The sequence below is a fragment of the Choloepus didactylus genome, chromosome 11, assembly GCF_015220235.1.
Source record: "Choloepus didactylus isolate mChoDid1 chromosome 11, mChoDid1.pri, whole genome shotgun sequence".
Taxonomy (NCBI): Eukaryota; Metazoa; Chordata; class Mammalia; order Pilosa; family Megalonychidae; genus Choloepus; species Choloepus didactylus.
This window is the reverse complement of record NC_051317.1, coordinates 41,494,484-41,513,235: the sequence shown is the minus strand read 5'-3', so window position 1 is coordinate 41,513,235 and position 18,752 is coordinate 41,494,484. Positions and strand designations below refer to the sequence as shown.

The following is an 18,752-nucleotide window of genomic DNA, read 5'->3' as shown; positions in this document are numbered from 1 at the left end:
AAGCGAAGAGAAATCCGAAGACATATAACTTTATATTGTATTTGGGGAGCTCTTTTAAATATTTAAATAGATGGCATTCAGACTATGGTTGTGCACCAGGAAAACTAATATAAAGGATTTAAATCACTGAGATGTTGTAGCCCAGTGGCAGTAATTTAGGAAGAAGTGATAACCAGAGGAGTCTTGTGTTGGCTTCCTACTAAGAAGATTTGCACAGTGGACAAAGTAAGCTTAGCCAAGCCAGAAATGAAGAGCAAGCACATGGGGGAAGGAACTGGGCACAGGGTTTGATTCTCAACTCCATACTTTGCACATTGAGAAAAAAGAATGTTACTTCTGTTAGAATGTGATTCAAAGGAATTTATTATTATATATTATATATATTTATTAGTGACTAAAAGATCGAGGAAATGGGAGATGGCTCTGTGAGGACAAGGAATAATTTGATTAACTCGCCCCTAAAAAGTGAGCACAGACACAAAGTCATTTTACTGCCTGGGAGAAGCAGATGAGGTGAGGGCAGTTTCTTGTTATATAAGCAACAAACTAAAGCCCTATTATGTTAGTGGGATTCCCAAACTAGAGAGAGTAGTGTTTGTACCTTATCTAATTAGCACTGTAAAATACCAAACCCACATCTCAAAAATGTTTTGATCTTCCCTGAGATAACGTTTTTTATTTGGTCTTGAAAACAAAATCATTACTTTAGTTCCCTTTTAAAATTTTAAAATTGCCCACATAATATGTACATATTTCAATTTTTTTAAATGAACACTTTTCATGATTATATTTATGAAATACATAAAGAATAAAAAAGAGCTCACTTCATCCACACATCTCTTTCTGTTATAACACTCGCTTTGCGGAAATGTCTGCTCTAAACATTTTGATGTATATTCTCCAATCCTTTGTGATAAGTTTACATGCACATGGGTACATAAACACTTATGTAATAGCAGATTTTTGATTTAAGTGGAATCATACTATAAATATTGTAGAGCAAATCTTTTTCATTTAACAATATGATTTAGAGATCTTATTAGAAAAGATATTCAATGAGATTTATTCAACCTTTCTTCTATTGAATGAATATTTAGGTTGTTCTCTCCTTTTCTTTTTCCTCTATTAGGAACAATGCTGCAAAAGATATCCTTTTAGATGAACATTTTTTGTAGGCAAGATTCTTAGAGGTACAAAGTCTGGGTCAAACACTACACACATGTTAAATTTTGATAAAGTCTTTCCAGTTGCCCTCTAAAAAGGCTTTACCAATATATATTTCCCCCAAATGTATGAGAATTCTCATTTTCCCACACCTTGTCCAGCATGGATATCATTACTTTTTTTTGACATTTTTAATTGGTAGTTTAAACTATATTTAATAGCATTCATTTGGTTTTCTTTAAATCAGTCCTAAAACTATTTTAAACATTTGGTGAGCATTTTTACTGAGAAAATAAGAATGGCCACACTGTGTCAGACAAATCTGCAGCTTGTCCTGCTGAAATTCTTTGGGATAGCAGGGGTGTGACACAGGGACATAGAGACCACGTCTGCTCTGTACATGCTTCCTCAGATTTTTTTCTGAAGACAAAATCCAGCAGAGCTCACTGCCTCTCCAAAACCCTGCATTCTGCAGAACATGAAGGAGGGACTCTTCAGTCAGCTTCTTCTATCCTGTTTTTAACCCCGGGGGGAAATCACTCCTCAGTCTGTTTCTTTTTAGTGTAGAACGCGCTTTCTGAAATAGCTTTAAGAGAAATTTCTTCCATCTGTTACTTGGACTCCATGGCTAAAAGTACTGATTCTGTCGCTGCTTGTTCTCCATTATTTTACTTCTCAAATCAAAGCACAAATATGCAAAATAGAGGATATGTAGACAGACTCTCTCTCTCTCTCTCTCTCTCTCTCTCTCTCTCTCACACACACACACACACACACACACACACACGCACACACACTGACTGACCAGGAACCAACAATATCTCTCTAGGCTTGTGAAAAAATGAAATGTGATTGTTTATGCTGTCTTGCTTTTAAAAGCTAAAGAGATTATGAGATTACAAAATAACCTGAATTACACTAGAATGGGAATCAGATTGAAATATCTTCATCTTTCTTTACCAATTGCAATTGATACTGAAAAAAAGTTCCCCAGAAAATGTTCCTTCTGCAGTAAACTGATACTCTCCAACATTAAGCTTTATTTTCGTACTCTTTGAATCTAAAAATCTAAATCTTTTTTTAAAAATTCATGTAAATTATTTTAGCTATTACTATAGTCCTTTGGAAAATTCTGCTTTTCTTAGTTTATAATATACCTAGCCAAAGCTACTTGGGCATATAGAAGGAAACTATTTAAAGTTACCAATTGGTTAATAAATTCACATTTCATTATAGAACTTCAGAACAATAAATAAATAACATATTCCTATGACCTTGGATTGACTCTATTAGACATATATTTACCTTTAAAAAAGCCAAGAAAACAATCCTGTCTCGCTTTTGATATGCCTTCACTTTGGTATTTCTTTTTCATAGCAGAATAGCTAAAAGTAATATACAATTTCATGTTTTATTAACGTGAAACTTAAAAGGGACATTTTCTAACTCTATGCTATTTTATAGGTAAAGGTGAGAATTTTTGGCAAATCAGAACTGTGAGAATGATCAAACTCTTTGTTACCACAAATATATTCCCCATATAGAGAGTGACAGTCATCTCTATGTAATGCCAGGGTTGTTTCCTCTTAAAGTGGTGCTTTTAGCTCATCGTCTTCCCTGTGGTTAGTTTTCAAAGAATATAAACTGATTAGCATAAGCAAAGCGTAATTATGAAGGTAAATCTATTGCAAAGGGGAAAAAAATTTTAATGCATTCCAAGCAAAATATAAATGACTTTTAGATGATCTCCTATTTAAGATTTTCCATGCTCTAAAGCACCTTTCAGCATGATTCAAAGTCTACAGTGTTTCTTAAAGTATTTTTATGTGAAAAGCATATTTCCCGAGAGAAGCGATTTGGAGAGAAATAAGCATTGGAGGTTGAAACGTGCCATCCTTTGGAGTAGGAAGAAAAATGGGTTTGTAGTTTCTTGCTTTGCCCCACAGTGTCATCAGCCATAGACGAACGTGCTTGAGAGAGCAAAGGTTGGCAAGTTTTGCCAAATGTGCACCGTGGGGGTGGTTGTAGATAGCATTTTTTAAGCTGTAAAATATTTATAGATAAACATAAAACTTCTCAAGTCGCTCTGAATGAAGGAAGTCAAGCTCCCAGGAGAACCGTCCCCAGGTTCGCAGCACTGGTTGGGGCCTGCAGGGGGCGCTGCGCCCTGCACAGAGGAGCTTGGGGATGTCTGAGGATGGAGACCTCTTTCCTAGGCCCTTGCAAGGGAAAGCCACGTCCACCAGAATCCAGCATGGTGGGAGCCAGACACCGACACCTCCCATGACTCTTCTCAGGGCCAACAAGCAGGGTGACTTTACAAATCACTGGAAACCCAGATCCAAGCCTTCATCAGGAAAAAAAAATGTCTGGGTACGTGTGTGTTTGTCGCCCAGCCTGTCACACCCAGTCACCTCCACCACCAAATTTGGAATCTCAGCTCCTGGGATTACTCAGGACAGCTGAGCTTTGAAAGTCGACAGGTGGGCAGTCACCCAGAGAGAGGGGGTGCAGGAGGCTGCTCTGGGGTTCAGTGGAGGGTGGGTGGTGAAAAGTGTCGTTGCCGCATTTGTCTGATTCCGCATCTCATGGGCTGCATTTGCGTGCTGAGTCCACATGTGGAAAAGAAACTCAACTTACAGACACCGTTTGGCATAATAATTAGGAAAGTTTATTCACCCTTCATTTCCTTTTTGAATCTTCACATCGCTATAGTTTTCCCTTTAGATGCATGAAGAAAATCAGCCACCTCTGCTTCCTGTAATTTCATTTTCTGATCTTTAATTTGATGGGGGACCTTGCATCCCTTCTAGTTGTGCTTTCCTGGGAGACTATCCTTCAGTTGCCTCTGTAGGGAGGACAGAAACAGTCCTTGACTCCTGGACTTTCCCTCTGTCTTTCCCTCCAAACTTCAGCTAGGAGGCCACCGTGGGGGGCTTATATTGGCTGTGTGGTCGTGATTGCAGCAGATTTGCACCCTCTGCTCCCTCATGTGGAAACATTTCCTAACTAGAGTAGAATCCTTTTATCCACCCAGATCATTCTTTCTTGACTTCAGAATGCATTAGCTTGCTTCACGACCCAGGAAATCCCACAGCTTTATTTAGGAAGAGTCTGAGATGGTCAGCCTAAAACACACACAGGAGTCATCTCCAGACCCCTTCCCAGCCTCAGACAGTCTCACTTCCCAGTGTGTCCTGGGCTGGCTCCTTGGAGGGAGAGGCACAGTGCCCCTTTGTAATTCAAAGTTGTGAGAGGAAAACAAATTGGTATCCTTTATATGTTTCAAGAAGTAGGCCATTATTATGTCTTTACTTTGGAGGTATAAATTATAGAGTGTTCCCTGCCCTAATCATACTGATGTTTACCAATTTCTCTGGAGATTATTATCATAGTTGGTTATTAGTGATATGTTGCCTTTGAAACCCTAGGAGATGAAATAGAAGGACACATCTTGCCTTTTGCTAGTTACCTTCAGTGCCATGCCTGGAATGGGCTCTCAAACCTAATTAACCCTTTCGGTCTCCTCTTAGGGAAAAAAAAAAAAATCAACCCAATGCCTGCATCTCATTTGACCTTATAACAGTTAAGGTTGTTTTGGAGAAAAATTTTGTCTTTTAATGGACAGAGCAGCAGACCAAATCTGTTGTTATTGTTGACTTAAGTTTCCTCCACGGGAAGTAGTGTGAGTATATCAGCCCTCTCTCTCTCAATTTGGGGCAGTTTAGTCAAGGAGGGTTAATCATCCATTCAGCCAAGATTCACTGAACACTTACAGTTTGACAAACCCGGGGTGTGGAATGAGATATAAATAGAACAGAGTTTGGCAAACTATGGCCCTCAGGCCAAACCCAGCCTGCTTTGTTTTGGGGCAGCACATCATCTTAAGAAAGTTTTTCACATTTTTAAACAGCTGGGAAAAAAAAATCAAGAGAAGAGTATAGTTTTGTGATGTGAAAATGATATCAAATTCAAATCTATCCACTCATTTATGTATTATCTGTGGTTGCTTTTGCATGATAATGGCAGAATTCAGACCATAGGACTTGGCAAAGCCTAAAATGTTTACTGTCTGGCCTTTTACAGAAATTTGCTGACCCCTGAAATATAACATGCTCCTTGTTCTCCAGCTGCAAACAATCTACTTAGGGAGAGACTGTTAGGGAAATTAGTAATTAAAATACAACTTGAAAAGTGTTGAGAGACATATATGTGAGAACAGATGGGAGGCGGTTAATCATATTTAGGGTCAACAGAATCCTTGGGGAGGAAGAAAATCTTCAGCTAAATTTTAAGGGTAAGCAAAAGTTTGCCACATTAAGGTAGTGGGGCAAGGTGGAAGGGTGCTCTAAGAGAGGCAATTACTTGCCTGGACCTACTTATGTATGAAAACATGCAGTATGTTTAAGGAATCATATGTAATTTCACGTGGCTAGAGGAAAAGGTGCTTGTTGGGAGTAGTGGGGAGTAGACGAGGTCTGGTTATCTAGGGGATCCTTTGGGTAGAGCTTGGGAGCGAGACCAAAACTGTGAAAGATAGGGAGCCTCTGACACATTGGATGATGATTTGATCAGCTTCATGTTGAAGAAATGTCTTTGATTGGGAGGGGAGAGTAGAGGAGGTGGAGAGGGATGTGCTAGAGGAAGTGAGAAAGCTGTTATCACAATCTAGGCAACTGATCAGTCCTGAATTAAGACTGGAGGGAAGTTGCTACAGTCAAGAGAAGTTAATCACAAAATATGGTGATCAATTTGATGGAGGTGGGGGAGAGTAAGTGAGGGGGCCCTCAGGTATGATTCACAGAGGCTAATTGAATGTGCTGTTTTGGTGGAATTTCTGGGAAATCCATGTGGATGTGGCCAGTAAGCAGCTGGATGTAAGGGTCTGGAGCTCAGGCTAGAGGTTTGAGTTGGAGATTTACATTGGTAGGTGAAAGCAGTGTCTTCAAGGGAACGTGACTATGGTGAGATGAGGTTGGTGTGGAGACATGGTGTGGGAGGAAGCACAGCAGAAGAGGATGACCGAAAATAAGAGTAGGGTCAAGAGGAAGGAGTTTCTGGGAGGAGGAGTAAGTGGGCAACAGTGTCACATACTGTATCAAGAGTAAGTGAAATGAAGCCGAACATATTCATAGATTTGGCAATATGGGGGGTTGGGATGGATTGCAGTAAGTTGAGAGTGGCTGGGGTGAACAGAAAGGGCTTCAGAATATAGTTTCAAAAATCATGGCTTGCAAAAGACAGTGTTAAATTGTGGCAGAATTAAGAAAGGTTTTTGTTTGTTTCTTTTTATGGTAGAGTTTAGCATGGATGAATGTTGAGGAGAAAGAACCAGAAGAAATCAGGAGAAAGAGTGATGATCCAAGAGTGGGAAGGGATAGATTGATGTGTCTGCCTTTCACAGAAGGGATCCCCATGCCTGAGATGGGCAGGAGGAAAGGAGAGTGGGCACAGCTGGAGATGCCTGCATAAGCTGTCATGGGAGAAGAAATTGAGGGGGCTTCTTGCAAAAGACTTCCCATTCCTCAAGTCAAGTACATGGACTGGTGGTCAGCTGCTTAGACAGAGAAGGTATAACATAAGGAAAAATGTCTGAGGAGACAGTAAGACTGATGAGCTACTGATGAGGGTATTGGGGAGAGGAAGCTGAGCTAAGGGACAAGAAGGATTGCTGGGCATTATTGAGAACCTTCATGGGACCGGAGTGGGGGTGGCTTCAACATGTACAGTTTCGAGTTTTTACCCACTTGATATGAGGAGTAAGTGTAGAGGGTCTGAGCTAAGATGGGATTCTGAAATGCATATCTGCTGCAAGACAGCAGCAGTGTCAGCCTTACCTCTCACCTCAAATGATGAGAGACTGATTGCAGGACAGGCTGTGCTTTCTTGGCTGTCAGAGAAGGAACCAAAGCCAGATAGAAGCTGACAGATTGGGAAAAGATCACAGTCCCAGGCTCAAAGTCATCAGGAGGTGAAAGAGGGTGTATGGAAATTTAGAATGTGGGAAAATGAGAAGCATTGGAAGTAGTGTTGTCAGCAATGGGATGTTAGAGCTTGGAGTTGGAATTGTTTCTGGAAGGTCCAGGCTGGAGTGATGGGGGAATAAAGGAGATCAAGGAATTACATGTGTCAGGTTTTGGTCGGACCAACCACATGGATCCTGAAGTACTGCTGGTCTAGGAAGGCTGAAAAGATCCAGGAGCCAGGGGACAAATCATCCATGATCAAGGAGCATAGATGACAGGTCAAGATGAGACATCTCTTATGGCTTTACTCTCTGTGCTTGTGTGCGCATGTGTGTGCTTTATGTGGTGTTATTCTTGCTGTGACTTCACTCTTTTCCAGAACAGTCATTGTGGGAATTGGAAACTTATGAGGCAGGGAACAACTGCAACAACTTTAGAAAGATCTGAACTACTGCCTTAGCCTAAAAACCTGGAGATTGTTCTTCAGAGCTGATACCTGCCTCTTTGGGGATCTCTGGGCTTCATACTATTTTGCAACAAAAAGCTTTCTCACCCAAGAAAATGTGAACATCATGATTCTTCTAAATGATGCTTCTATGTATAACATTGAGGATGTGAGTTTCTGGGTGTGCTGATGAGCAAAGGGGACGATCTGTTGAGGAAACACTGTGCTGAGCATAGAAACGAAGCCCATATATTTTTTCAACTGCTTCCAAATAGGTAGAAATAAGGTTTTTAAAAAATGTAACTCCAATGATACAATGAATGTTTACCGTGAACCGAGCAATATTCTGAGTAATTTACCCAAATTTTCACACGTAATCCTCACACAACCTCATGAGATGTGGGTTCTGTTTTCATTCTCATCTTAGAGATGAGAAAACTAAGGCACAGATTAAGTAATTTCCCAAGGTTACATAGCTAGGAAGTAGAACCCAAGATTCGAGTCCAGAGCCTGTTGTTCCAGAGCCTGGGTACAATGATTAAGAATGCTTATGTGACTTGGTTAATTCTATTTATTATTTGGAAAAAAAAAACCCTCCTTATGGGCTGAACTCAAATAACTAATTTATGAACTGTTGTTGTCTATGCAGTAAAGTGAAATTACTTCTTGGCACCAAAGGCTTGACATAGGGAATAAAATATTTGTTAAAGTCTGGCATGCTAGCTTTAGATCAAAAATGGAAGACCATTTTCTCTAAAAGCCCAACATAATGTGCTTATTTTTGGAAGTCTTCATTCATTCATTCTAAATTAATAGTCAAAATATATCAAAGCTTTAGTAAAGAGAATGGAAAATATTTAATACACCATACCAAAAGCCACGTCTCTCTTTCCATTGTTCTGTATGAAACAATTTCTTAATGAGAATAAGCTATGCAAAGGACAACACCCCAACCTTATAGGTGACAGAATACTGAGAAAATCTAAGGTCTGAGCATTTTGATATTCAGGTTGAAAATTCCATTTATATTTTCAATTACAGAAATCTTAACTGAAGCCTTGTGAGTGAGATTGAAGAGTTAGAAATTTTTGTCCACTACCTGTTTGCTTTAAGAAAAAATGAAAGTAAAGCCAATAAAAATGAAATACACTTCACAAGTCACAAAGATCATGCATTTTAATTTAATATTGTAATTTAGATTATTTAAAATATAATCCCCACCCCCCAAAAAATAGAACAGCCAGTGTGTTTGTGGTTTACCCTGGGGATTACTAAAATCATGTTCTGTAAGTTTGCACTAAACTATTTCTCTTTCAGGGAAGAAAGAACATTTTAAAAATTTTTTTCCACCTGCCACTAGGAAGCATTCTACCAATAGCCCACTTCCAGAAACCAGAGTGTGGGAGACATGGAAATCTACCTAAGTAATTCCCACTCCTAAAAGCTTTTCATTAACCCAAAAGAGAGACACAGATGCCTTATGAACCAAATACTGTTGTCATTAAATTGGGTTTTACAGAGTTACTTATTTTTATGAATTTGTGAGGGTCACTCTAATCCTCCCATCTGCATCTGGATGAATGTGGCAGTGGACCCGTTAGGGTAAAGAACAGAGAAGAACTTAATCCATCCCAACCTTTGATGTTCCTGGAAAGAGCATTTGATTCCATCCATTTTGTAGTCAGTATAATCAACATCCCTGCAGACCACTGGTCACTGAATTGGCCAGAAAGACATTAGTGAAGCCTAGCTTTGGCCAAGGATGGTCACTCAGGTCTGTGCTCCAGCAGAGTGGACACTGGAACCAGGTATAATCTAGGATTCACTATTATACCAACATGAATGGTCATGGACCCTTGGGCAGGTCATGTCAGCTTCCTGGACCTCAGAGCCCTCATCCCCCAAAATGAAGGGGTTGGGTGACACCATAGCCAATAGTTTTGAACTTTGAAATTCAGTGACTATGTTTGTCTTCCAGGCTCTTTGTCCTCTTTTGAGCCTTCTGATATATGATATATCATGTTACCTCTTGCTGCAAGGTGTTTCCTCTGCATAAATGGAAGGACAGAAGTGAGGTATCATTCAACTGAAATGAATCTGTTTCTAATTCATGCCCTCAGTCACTCTGCACATAGAAGAACTATAGGATATCTTATCTATAAAGATACAGTGTTTGTCCCTTTATTTTAATGAAATAATCGCATCTATGGAGTTTTCTCAAGTGCTTTTGAGTAGGAACTTAGATGATATAACAAATCCCTCCAGTGAATTCTGTTAATCATGGCTTAAAACTTTTGGCATATCAATGTATTTTATAATATATAGCAAAGCTTGCCACTTTTGAGGAATATTCTGCAAATAAGTCAATGGTAAATTTGTGCTCCAGGGACAGTAATTGAAAGATCAGAAGTTTCCTATCTACCAAGAAATAAGAGTTATCATTAAAATAATTGATTGATGGATTGGTCTCTTAAAAAAGTAGGTAACCAGACTAATGGACAATTTCCTTTTTATTCTCCCCTCCTGTTTTGCCTGGAAGTAGCAAAGACGTATGCATGTCCATCTTTTATATTCTAGGCCAGGACATAACATTTTGTAAGTGTCCAGATTCCTGATTTTTTATTAGCAGGCATGCACTTGATTGCAGGGTCAACAAGACACTGGGGAATGCTGGTGGAATTTTCTGGAGCTGAAAACAAATGCTTGTAAATGATTTTGGTTCTTCTGTCCCTTCCAGGCCTTCTCCCCATATTTTGGGGGGTGAGAGGCTAAAACCCACTCTTAAGACATGGGCCCCAAAACCGAAACCCCTTTCAACTCCTTGCTTCTTCTCTCCCCTTCTCCCTCCCTGTATCTATCTATCTATCTATCTATCTATCTATCTATCTATCTATCTACCTATCTATCTCTCAAAGAGAGATAGATTTATTGAATTCCTGCTATGTTTCAGGCACTGGACAAGGACCCAAAAGCAAATGAGTTGTCCTCAGGGAGCACAGAGTTCATTGAGGGCTGCAGGCATATAAGCAAATGGTTATACGAGTGATCAATAAAAGTGCAAGTGATAAATAAAATACTGCAGGTGTTCTCATGTACAGTGTAGAATGTAGAAGGAGGGAGTGATAGTTTTGCCTGAGTGGATCTGGATCTTGAATGCAGCTGTAGGAGAACGGGTGTTCTGGCCAGAGGGAATTCTTGGTTTTATGGTTTTAGCTCAGGTTTGCCAAGAAGACAGAATTTAGTGCAAGGGGATGAGGAAGAGGGAGAAGTCTAGGAGGTGACATCCAGGTTTCTGGTTTAATTGACTTGGGGATAGTATTTACTGAAGCAGGAGCTACAGGATAAGCAGAAAATTTAACCTACGTCAAGACTTTTCAGAAAAGGGTGTGCTGCACCCACTGCCAATTACTAAGGGATTATATTCTCAATTAAAATCTGGCTTTGCCTTCTTGTTCTATTCGTAGGCTGTGATGTTTTCTGCATTGATGACCAGGCACAAAGGTGCTCTTTGCATTGAGGCTGATCGGTGCAGATTTCAACAGGTGGTGAGGAGGACAGAGAGAGGGACAGTGTCTTAGAACAAACCCCATGAATTTTCACGTGTGTGCTCTCAGGGGAACTCCTTCAATGTTTAGGGTTTTCACAATTGTGATCATCATTTCTTCTTGTAGGCTGTCATCTACTTTGGAGGGTGGGGTAGGTTGGCTCATCGACATTTAGCAATTAATCAGCCCTTTAGTGTCAAGGGTTTTCGTGCTGTGGGGAGTCTGAATCATTTATTGTCCTTATCATGTTTCTTGTACAGAAGTTTTTATTACCAATGGCAAGCATGAGTCTGTCCTTGGGCCACTGAGCTTCAAACTCTCATGGCCACCCTGCCATTCTCAACGTGGTTCTGTGGATTTTGTGGGCAGCAAAGCTCTACATCATTTATATTTGGCAATAGAAAAGTCAGCACATCTTTTACAGATCTAACGCATATTATGTGGAATATTTCTTTGTATTATTTGTTCCTATAGGGCAACACTGGAGTTATGTATTTATGAAAATCTCACATATGATCAGAACATTTTTGTTTCCAGAGGCCTGGACTTGAGGATTTCTAGATTGCGTTGTTTCGTGAGCTTAATCACATTTGTGATGACATATGTATTATCTCTCAGTCTTCCTTTCTCCAAGTTTGTTTTTATTTTGGGGGGTTGTTTTATGGTTTTAAGCTTCATATATATCAGTCCAACAAAAACATTCAGTACATATAGAAATAAGGTCTTACGGTTATTTCTTCAAGATTCCTATTAGCAAGATTCAACAGTGGGGGAATGACTTTAAAATCATTAGCTCTACATTCACATGTAAATTTCTATAACTGTAAGGCATTTAAATTTGGAGTAGACTGGGAAATAATGGAGAACAGGAGGACAAAATACATTTTATTACATTCCAGTGAAGATTATTCCTAGACAGGGCGCCTTTCACTATAGCCTCATTTAGTTGATCCTCTTTGGAGCACCCGTACACTGCTCTGCACCAAGTAGCAGCAGAAATTAAGGAGTCAAAAGTGGGACCACTTTATGAGATGGATACTAAACTGTTCTTCCTTGTGGGATTAACCATGATGCAAAGTCACATTTCTCAGAATGGTGCAGGGTCACATCTAAAAGTACTGAGTTTGTATGTACAAAATTCACTGCATAGGTATATGTATGTGTACCTACATTATATATGTATATAACTGTATGTATACACATAAGAAAGAGAAACAAAATAATTTTGGCAAGGCAGAAAGGTAAAATTTAACCTAGAAATCTTGGGTATTTTCACAATCAAGAGCCTTTTCTGGTCGAATATCTGCCTCAAGTCCTTTAGATTTCCCAAGGGTCGTTTTGATTCAGGGCTTTAGCCTGAGTCTCTGTGTGATTTCATCAACGGGCTACATTTCTTGGAAAGCTCAGGGTGCAGGCAGGGCAAGGGCAGCTGTATGCTTCCGAGAGAGGTGGGCTTACCAGAGGAAGCTCTCACCCCTGTACTGCTCCCTTCAAATACGGTGTCCCAACTCTTTTCTCTGCTGTGGGTGAGGAGGGGAGGTAGGGACTGTTTCATTGGCTCTCCTAGAAGTATACAAGTGTGAGTGACACACAAGAATATTAAGAATGCAAACTTATTGTATAACTTTGCCCAACTCACAGCCTCAAAGACTTAATTTACTCATATTTCAGTAAAATTTAAGCTTGCAGAAGGCAAGGAGTAATTCTCAATGCTCATGGGGAGTCAAACAAAATCTACAAGGTCTCTAGTCATTCTATGGCTAGGAGAGATTGTCATACATTGGAAATGTAACATGTGTAAGTTGTGTAGTACTTGAGGCTTACATTTAGACACATTTGGTCTCCAATCTCAGCACTGATTCTTATTTCTTAATAATATTGGACTAGTTTTTAAACCTCTCTAAATCTCAGTTTCCTAATCCATAAAATTGTACAATAATAGCATCAGTTGGTACAGTTGCTATCAAGATTCAATGAAAGTCATGCATGTAATAAGCACTTGGTACAGTACCTGACACAAAATAGATACTTGATAAAATACTTAGCTTTTAAATTATAAATAGTGACTACACTATCCAAATAAGAACTGAGACTGGCAACACAAGAAATGAAATTGTTTGCTCAGTGGTTTGACAGTTAGTATCAAATAAAATTAATTTGTATTTGACCATTAATGTTGCAAGTCTCTGCTAGTTATAGCAGTTTATGATGTTAAAATAAACATAGACAAATGGTATGTTTATGAGAGCATGTGAGCCTATGACCACTTGTACCTTGATAGTCTTCTCCATCATTTCTTTGGATCATTAGCTCATCTTTACCACCATAAAAGGATTTCAGCTAACATACTACTTCAAACTTGAAATACATTTTACTTACATAAAAACTGCATTTAGTTCAATGAAACCCCAAACTATTTAAATCTGCTTTGTTTTTTTTTTAAATTATTCCCTAACAAAAATATCTCATTGCACACCAATAAGGGAATACTCCAATTAAATGTCACTAGCAAGAAAAAGTCAACATACGCACACATGCACACACACACACCCCACTCTCAAAATCCCAAATTGCCACAGATCACCTCTTGTTGACATCCATGCGATTTAATAACAAGTATCCTAAAATACTTAATACTTGTTTTTTATAGAAATCATTTTTGCTTTTCCCTTCAGATTTAGTGACTCACAGGAAAAAGCAAATCCCAGCCTGTTGTCCTCTGACCTGAAAGGACAGGGAGACAAATTCCTTTTAAGGCTTACCTTGAGGTTTTGCTCAGACAGCACTCACTGGAGGGAATGAGCACCTCGGTTTTGAAGCATGAGGGGATCAATCATCCGTAACAAAGGGTGCCAGTCCTGCTTTTAAAAGTCAGGTTTTCAACACACAAACCAGAGTTGAATGACTCTTTCCCCCTGGATTTAAATTATCAAAGGAGTCATGCCTTCTCATAACCATCAGTACAGAAAGCATTTGCTAGGACTCCAGAACATTTAAACAAGAAAGGGTTGGAGGTGGTAGTTCTACCTTTTGGGGGTTCATCACATTTCAGTAAAATTTAAGTTTGCAGAGGGCAAAGAACAATTCTGAATGCTTATGGTGACTAAACCAAAATCTAAGCATCACTCATAACTTGAAATGCAATTAAAAAGTAGCTCTTGGAGTTGGAAATTGAAGAGGACTGTGTCTCCATGAAAACATCAAGAAGTTCTCTTTTTGTATTCGGTTCCGAGTGTCCTGTAAAAGACCTGTGGAATTTATTTCTGCTCATTTAGTAGATTTGTGTATTTAGCAAAGAGCTACCAGGCATATATTCCCAGAAAGTGACTTTAAGCTGTAGTAAATGCTCTGCTTTCCAGTCTTTTAAAGGAAATCAATGAAAAAAAGAATAGGATCTTGTGAAATGAGTGGTTTCTCCTTGACAAAGCCACCCCCGGTCATAGCACTTGTCCAGAATGACCCCATTCTGCAGGCTGTAATTGTTCTGTGATTACTGTGAATGAATGTTCCTTGTCACATAGATTCACTATTGATTTTTTAATTAATAATAAGTTCTCGTATTTATATAGCTTCCATCTTAGAAGAAATCCGAATGCCTTATAGTTGATGAGTTCCAAAGTTCCAATATATCTTCACGCTATCCAGCTGAATGTAAAAATTAGAGATTCCAGTTGCATCGGAAGGAGGGAAAACAGAACCAGAAAGTTAAATCATTGGTCGTGGAGAAATCAGAAGGCTATTAGTAGAATCATCAATTAAAATATAATAGTCCCAACTTCTAATTCTAGCTATTTCCCTAAATCATCTGATCAGTTGGGTCAACCTTGATGATTCCTTTATAAAAAGACATTGAACAAAACAATTCTCTGAAGTTGTTAGGATTAATTGAAGTTAAAATTTCTCCCTAAATCACATGTGTCAGAAGTTTAAATTTTATTAATAGGTAGGGCACAATTCTTCAAGGACTGGATATCTCGATCACCTCTCTGGCAATGCTTTAGCTGGTAAAAAATTGACATAATCTCCCCCAACAAAAACATGCTCAGAATCCTTGCTCTTTGCACCTATTTTATGAGAAGGTTACTGCCATCCTTGCAAACATTCATTTTAAAATGTGGGACACTGATTGTTTTTCCCTTCCTTCCCTGTTTCATCTTTCCTGCTACCACTCTACTCCTTATATATAATTGGCAACCTTCTTATTTGTTTCCCTAACTTCTGCATGTCTGTTCCTCAATCCATCTTAGAGCAGATTGATTTTCCTAACAAATTCTCCATAATTTTTGAAATTGTAGATTATTCAGGTGCACAAAAATCATTTAGAAAAATTTGTTGAATATCCATATTCCCACTGCCCGGCTTGAAAAATGCAACATGAGATATGCAGTTGACAGCCCTCATTGAACCTCTCCCCAAACTTAGATCATTCCTCCCCTCCCTATTATCTTGAATTTGGTAATTATCCTTCTCATGCGTGTTCTTATACTTCTGATATATACATAATATAAAAAATATGTATTCAAAAATGCATAGTATTTCTTGATTTGTTCTATAAATTGTATCACCCCAATCATTTCTTTCTACAACTTACCTTCTTTTCAATATGGCTTTGAGATTTTCATTTTGGTTTTGAGATGTATTCATTTTGTGCAAATGACTTTATTCCCTTCTATTTCATTGGATTCATATACTACAACTGATCCATTTTTTCCAAACATGGATGTTGAAATTGTTTGCTATTTTTTTCTCAAATGGAAAGAAGTATGCAGTAAACATTTTTGAGCACGCTTCCTTGGGCACATGGGTGAGGGTCTCTCCGGGGCATATGCCCAAGAATTCAAATACCGGGTGGCAAGATCTGCTCATTTCCAATTTAGAAGTGTGCCAACTGACACACTCTACTTACATGACACACTCCATCTCACATCCACTGGCCTTCTCATTGATTTCTTGATGCAATTTCAACCTCCGTAAGGAGAGGAGCTCCTCCCAACTTCTCTATCCAACAGGACCACCTCCAGGGGCTCCTTTTTTTAAGAAGTCACAAATTCAAAGCTTTGCAACCACATGCTGAGATGTAAATGTGCTAAAATGCATGGTGTGTGGTGGGATCTCAGGTGGACTGGAGAGGGCACACCGCACCCAGTGACATTCACGCTCAAGTTGCCTTGACACGCTTCCTGCTAAACAGAATGTATTGGTGCATTGTATCCAACTTCTGGGCTGCTAATGTATGTATGGACACTGAGACCATAAATTGTATGACCTTATTTTCCTGAAATCCTGTCTTACAAATGTGTAATCATTCAGTTCTTTTTATAGTGGGGTGAAGAGCAAGTACTCTGGGGCTAGCCTGCCCAGGTTTGAATCCCTGACAAACACCATCTACTAATTGTATCCTCTACTTAATGTCCCCGTGGCTCAGTTTCCTTGTGTGTAAAATGGGGGAAATGACAGTACTTATTTCACAAAGCTGTAGTGAGAACTAGATGAGAAAATATAGATAAAGTCCTCAAGTAGGTGCTCAATACATTTTTGTTGAGGGGATGGTAAAAATAATGAAAAGTTGTGTCACATTTACTCTTGCAGGCGTGTTTTAGGAACTGGGGAGAGGGCAGTGACCTGCATATCTGTCTCTTAAGTTTAGTTGCCAAGTTGCACAGGTGTAAGGGCCTTCCTGTCTTGGAAGCCACTGAGTCCAAGCCCCTAACACATTGCTTGGCACACAGGGGCACACAAGAAATGTTAAGTTGAATAAGCAGTTGAACCTATTGCTTCTCCTAAGGCAATGTAAATGTCAAGTCATAATGGGGCAAGTAAATTATACCCATGATAGCTTTACTCTCTGCATTGTGCCATATTCCTTGAATATTGTGTCACTGCAATATACATAATAGCTTGCCATTACCCATAATGTCTCAGGGGTCAGAATTCTATATTCTTTGATGATGATGAATAACAGAGAATTGACTGTTTCCTTAATCCCTGACATGTATACAAAATGACATTCCCAACCTTTATTTATAGCCAGTCTTATTGTTTTCTCTAACTTTAGGTCTCATTGTCCATGAAGGAACTGCAGTTTACAGAGTGTTTAAGCGCTGGCGAGCTGTTAACTTGCACTGGGATGTATTAAATTACGACAAAGCCACAGACATCGAAGAAAGCAGCCGGGGAGAGTCTTCCACAAGCAGAACTTTGTGGTTGCCACTGTCGGCTCTGCGGAACAGGAACTTGGTCCACCCAACACAGTTAACCTCCCCAAGGTTTCAGTGTGGCTACGTCTTATTACACCTGTTCAGTCGGATGAGGCCCCATGAAGACTTGTCAGAAGACAACAGCTCAGGAGAGGTTGTGATGAGAGTGACTTCAGTGTAGCCAAAGTGGGAGATGACACAGCATGGACCGCCCAGCACATTTTGGAATGTAATTGCAATGAGTGGCGAAACCATAGCTCTTCTTAAAAAAAAAAAAAAAAAATCTATGAACTTTTTAAAATCTATGCTTTTTATATGAACATTTGAATTGCAAATACATTTTTCTGAAGAAAGAGTTCTCTTGTTCTTTGTTTTCTGATTTATGACATCTTTTATAAGTTGGTACTTGAAATCATTATACGTATAATTTAACTCTACTGGGTTAAAAGAATGATGAAAGTTATCCTTCAGGCCAAAACTATTTTTTCTTGCTTGTTTTAAATATATTTTTATCAAACTTTTTGCTCTATGTGTAATTTTTCAGAATGGATAAGAGTGTAGAGGGCTGTGGGCACATTTTCCATGCAATAGGATTGCTTCCGTGGTGCTCTGCTGTGGGTAGGCAAACCTGAGCATGGATTTTTGCTGTGATGAAATAATCTGTCATCAGGAATTCAGGTTCTAAGAATCGCATCTGGTTTTCTAACTTCTGAAAAAGTTCAGAGTGCGTATAAAAAGAGAAAAGGGAGTGGAATGAAATAGATTTATTCCAATACATACTACTTAGGCAGGGCGTCCTACAGATTTTCAACCTTAAGAGCTCACCAAAATGTTGTACCGCCAAAGTAAGTGTAACAATAATAATGACACTGCCTCACATTTGCAGAGCCTTCTAATAGACCAATTGCAGTTATTTTGGTTAATTATTATTGTCTTGAATCCTATGAGCACCATCTTCATTAGAGTTTCATTTTGTAAAAGCATATATACCTACTTCATCATGAAACGCTGATCCTATTACTTGGTTTAATGAAGGTCTGGGAAATGTATGCACCAGCAGCCAGAAGTGTTTGTCTTACACTAGATGATGAGAACATTTTAAATGAAAAGAAGAAAAATGAAGCTAGCGGCTCCCCAGGAACAAGTTGCTAACTAGTAGTACCTGGGGATTTTACACTGTTTCATCCTCCTGATGGAGGTAATTGGCACATTTTAATGGGCAATGAAAGAATAGGTAAGGAAGCAGGTGTGAACGCATTCTCTAGAAACGGGAGTTGGACGTGATTAATGATTAGATTTAAAAGCATGCAGGATAAAATTATTTACATTTGATTTTCCAAAAATATCTTTTGAATGCATAATAATAGAATAAGTAATGTTTACAAGCAGTATCATGATTCCTATGTAGCAAATTCTACTAGTTCTCAAAATAGTA

General features: G+C 39.0%; 1 protein-coding gene across 1 annotated transcript in view; it reads left to right on the top strand.

Moving 5' to 3' along the window:
• The window catches only part of MARCHF11 (membrane associated ring-CH-type finger 11), a 121,875-nt gene extending 104,241 nt beyond the window's left edge, over window positions 1-17,634 (top strand). Inside the window, exon 4 of the mRNA XM_037799310.1 lies at window positions 17,176-17,634. Within this exon, the coding sequence (XP_037655238.1) occupies window positions 17,176-17,498 (323 nt within the window). The 3' untranslated portion in view covers window positions 17,499-17,634. The remainder of the gene's footprint in view (window positions 1-17,175) is intronic.
• The last annotated feature ends 1,118 nt before the right edge of the window (window positions 17,635-18,752 follow it).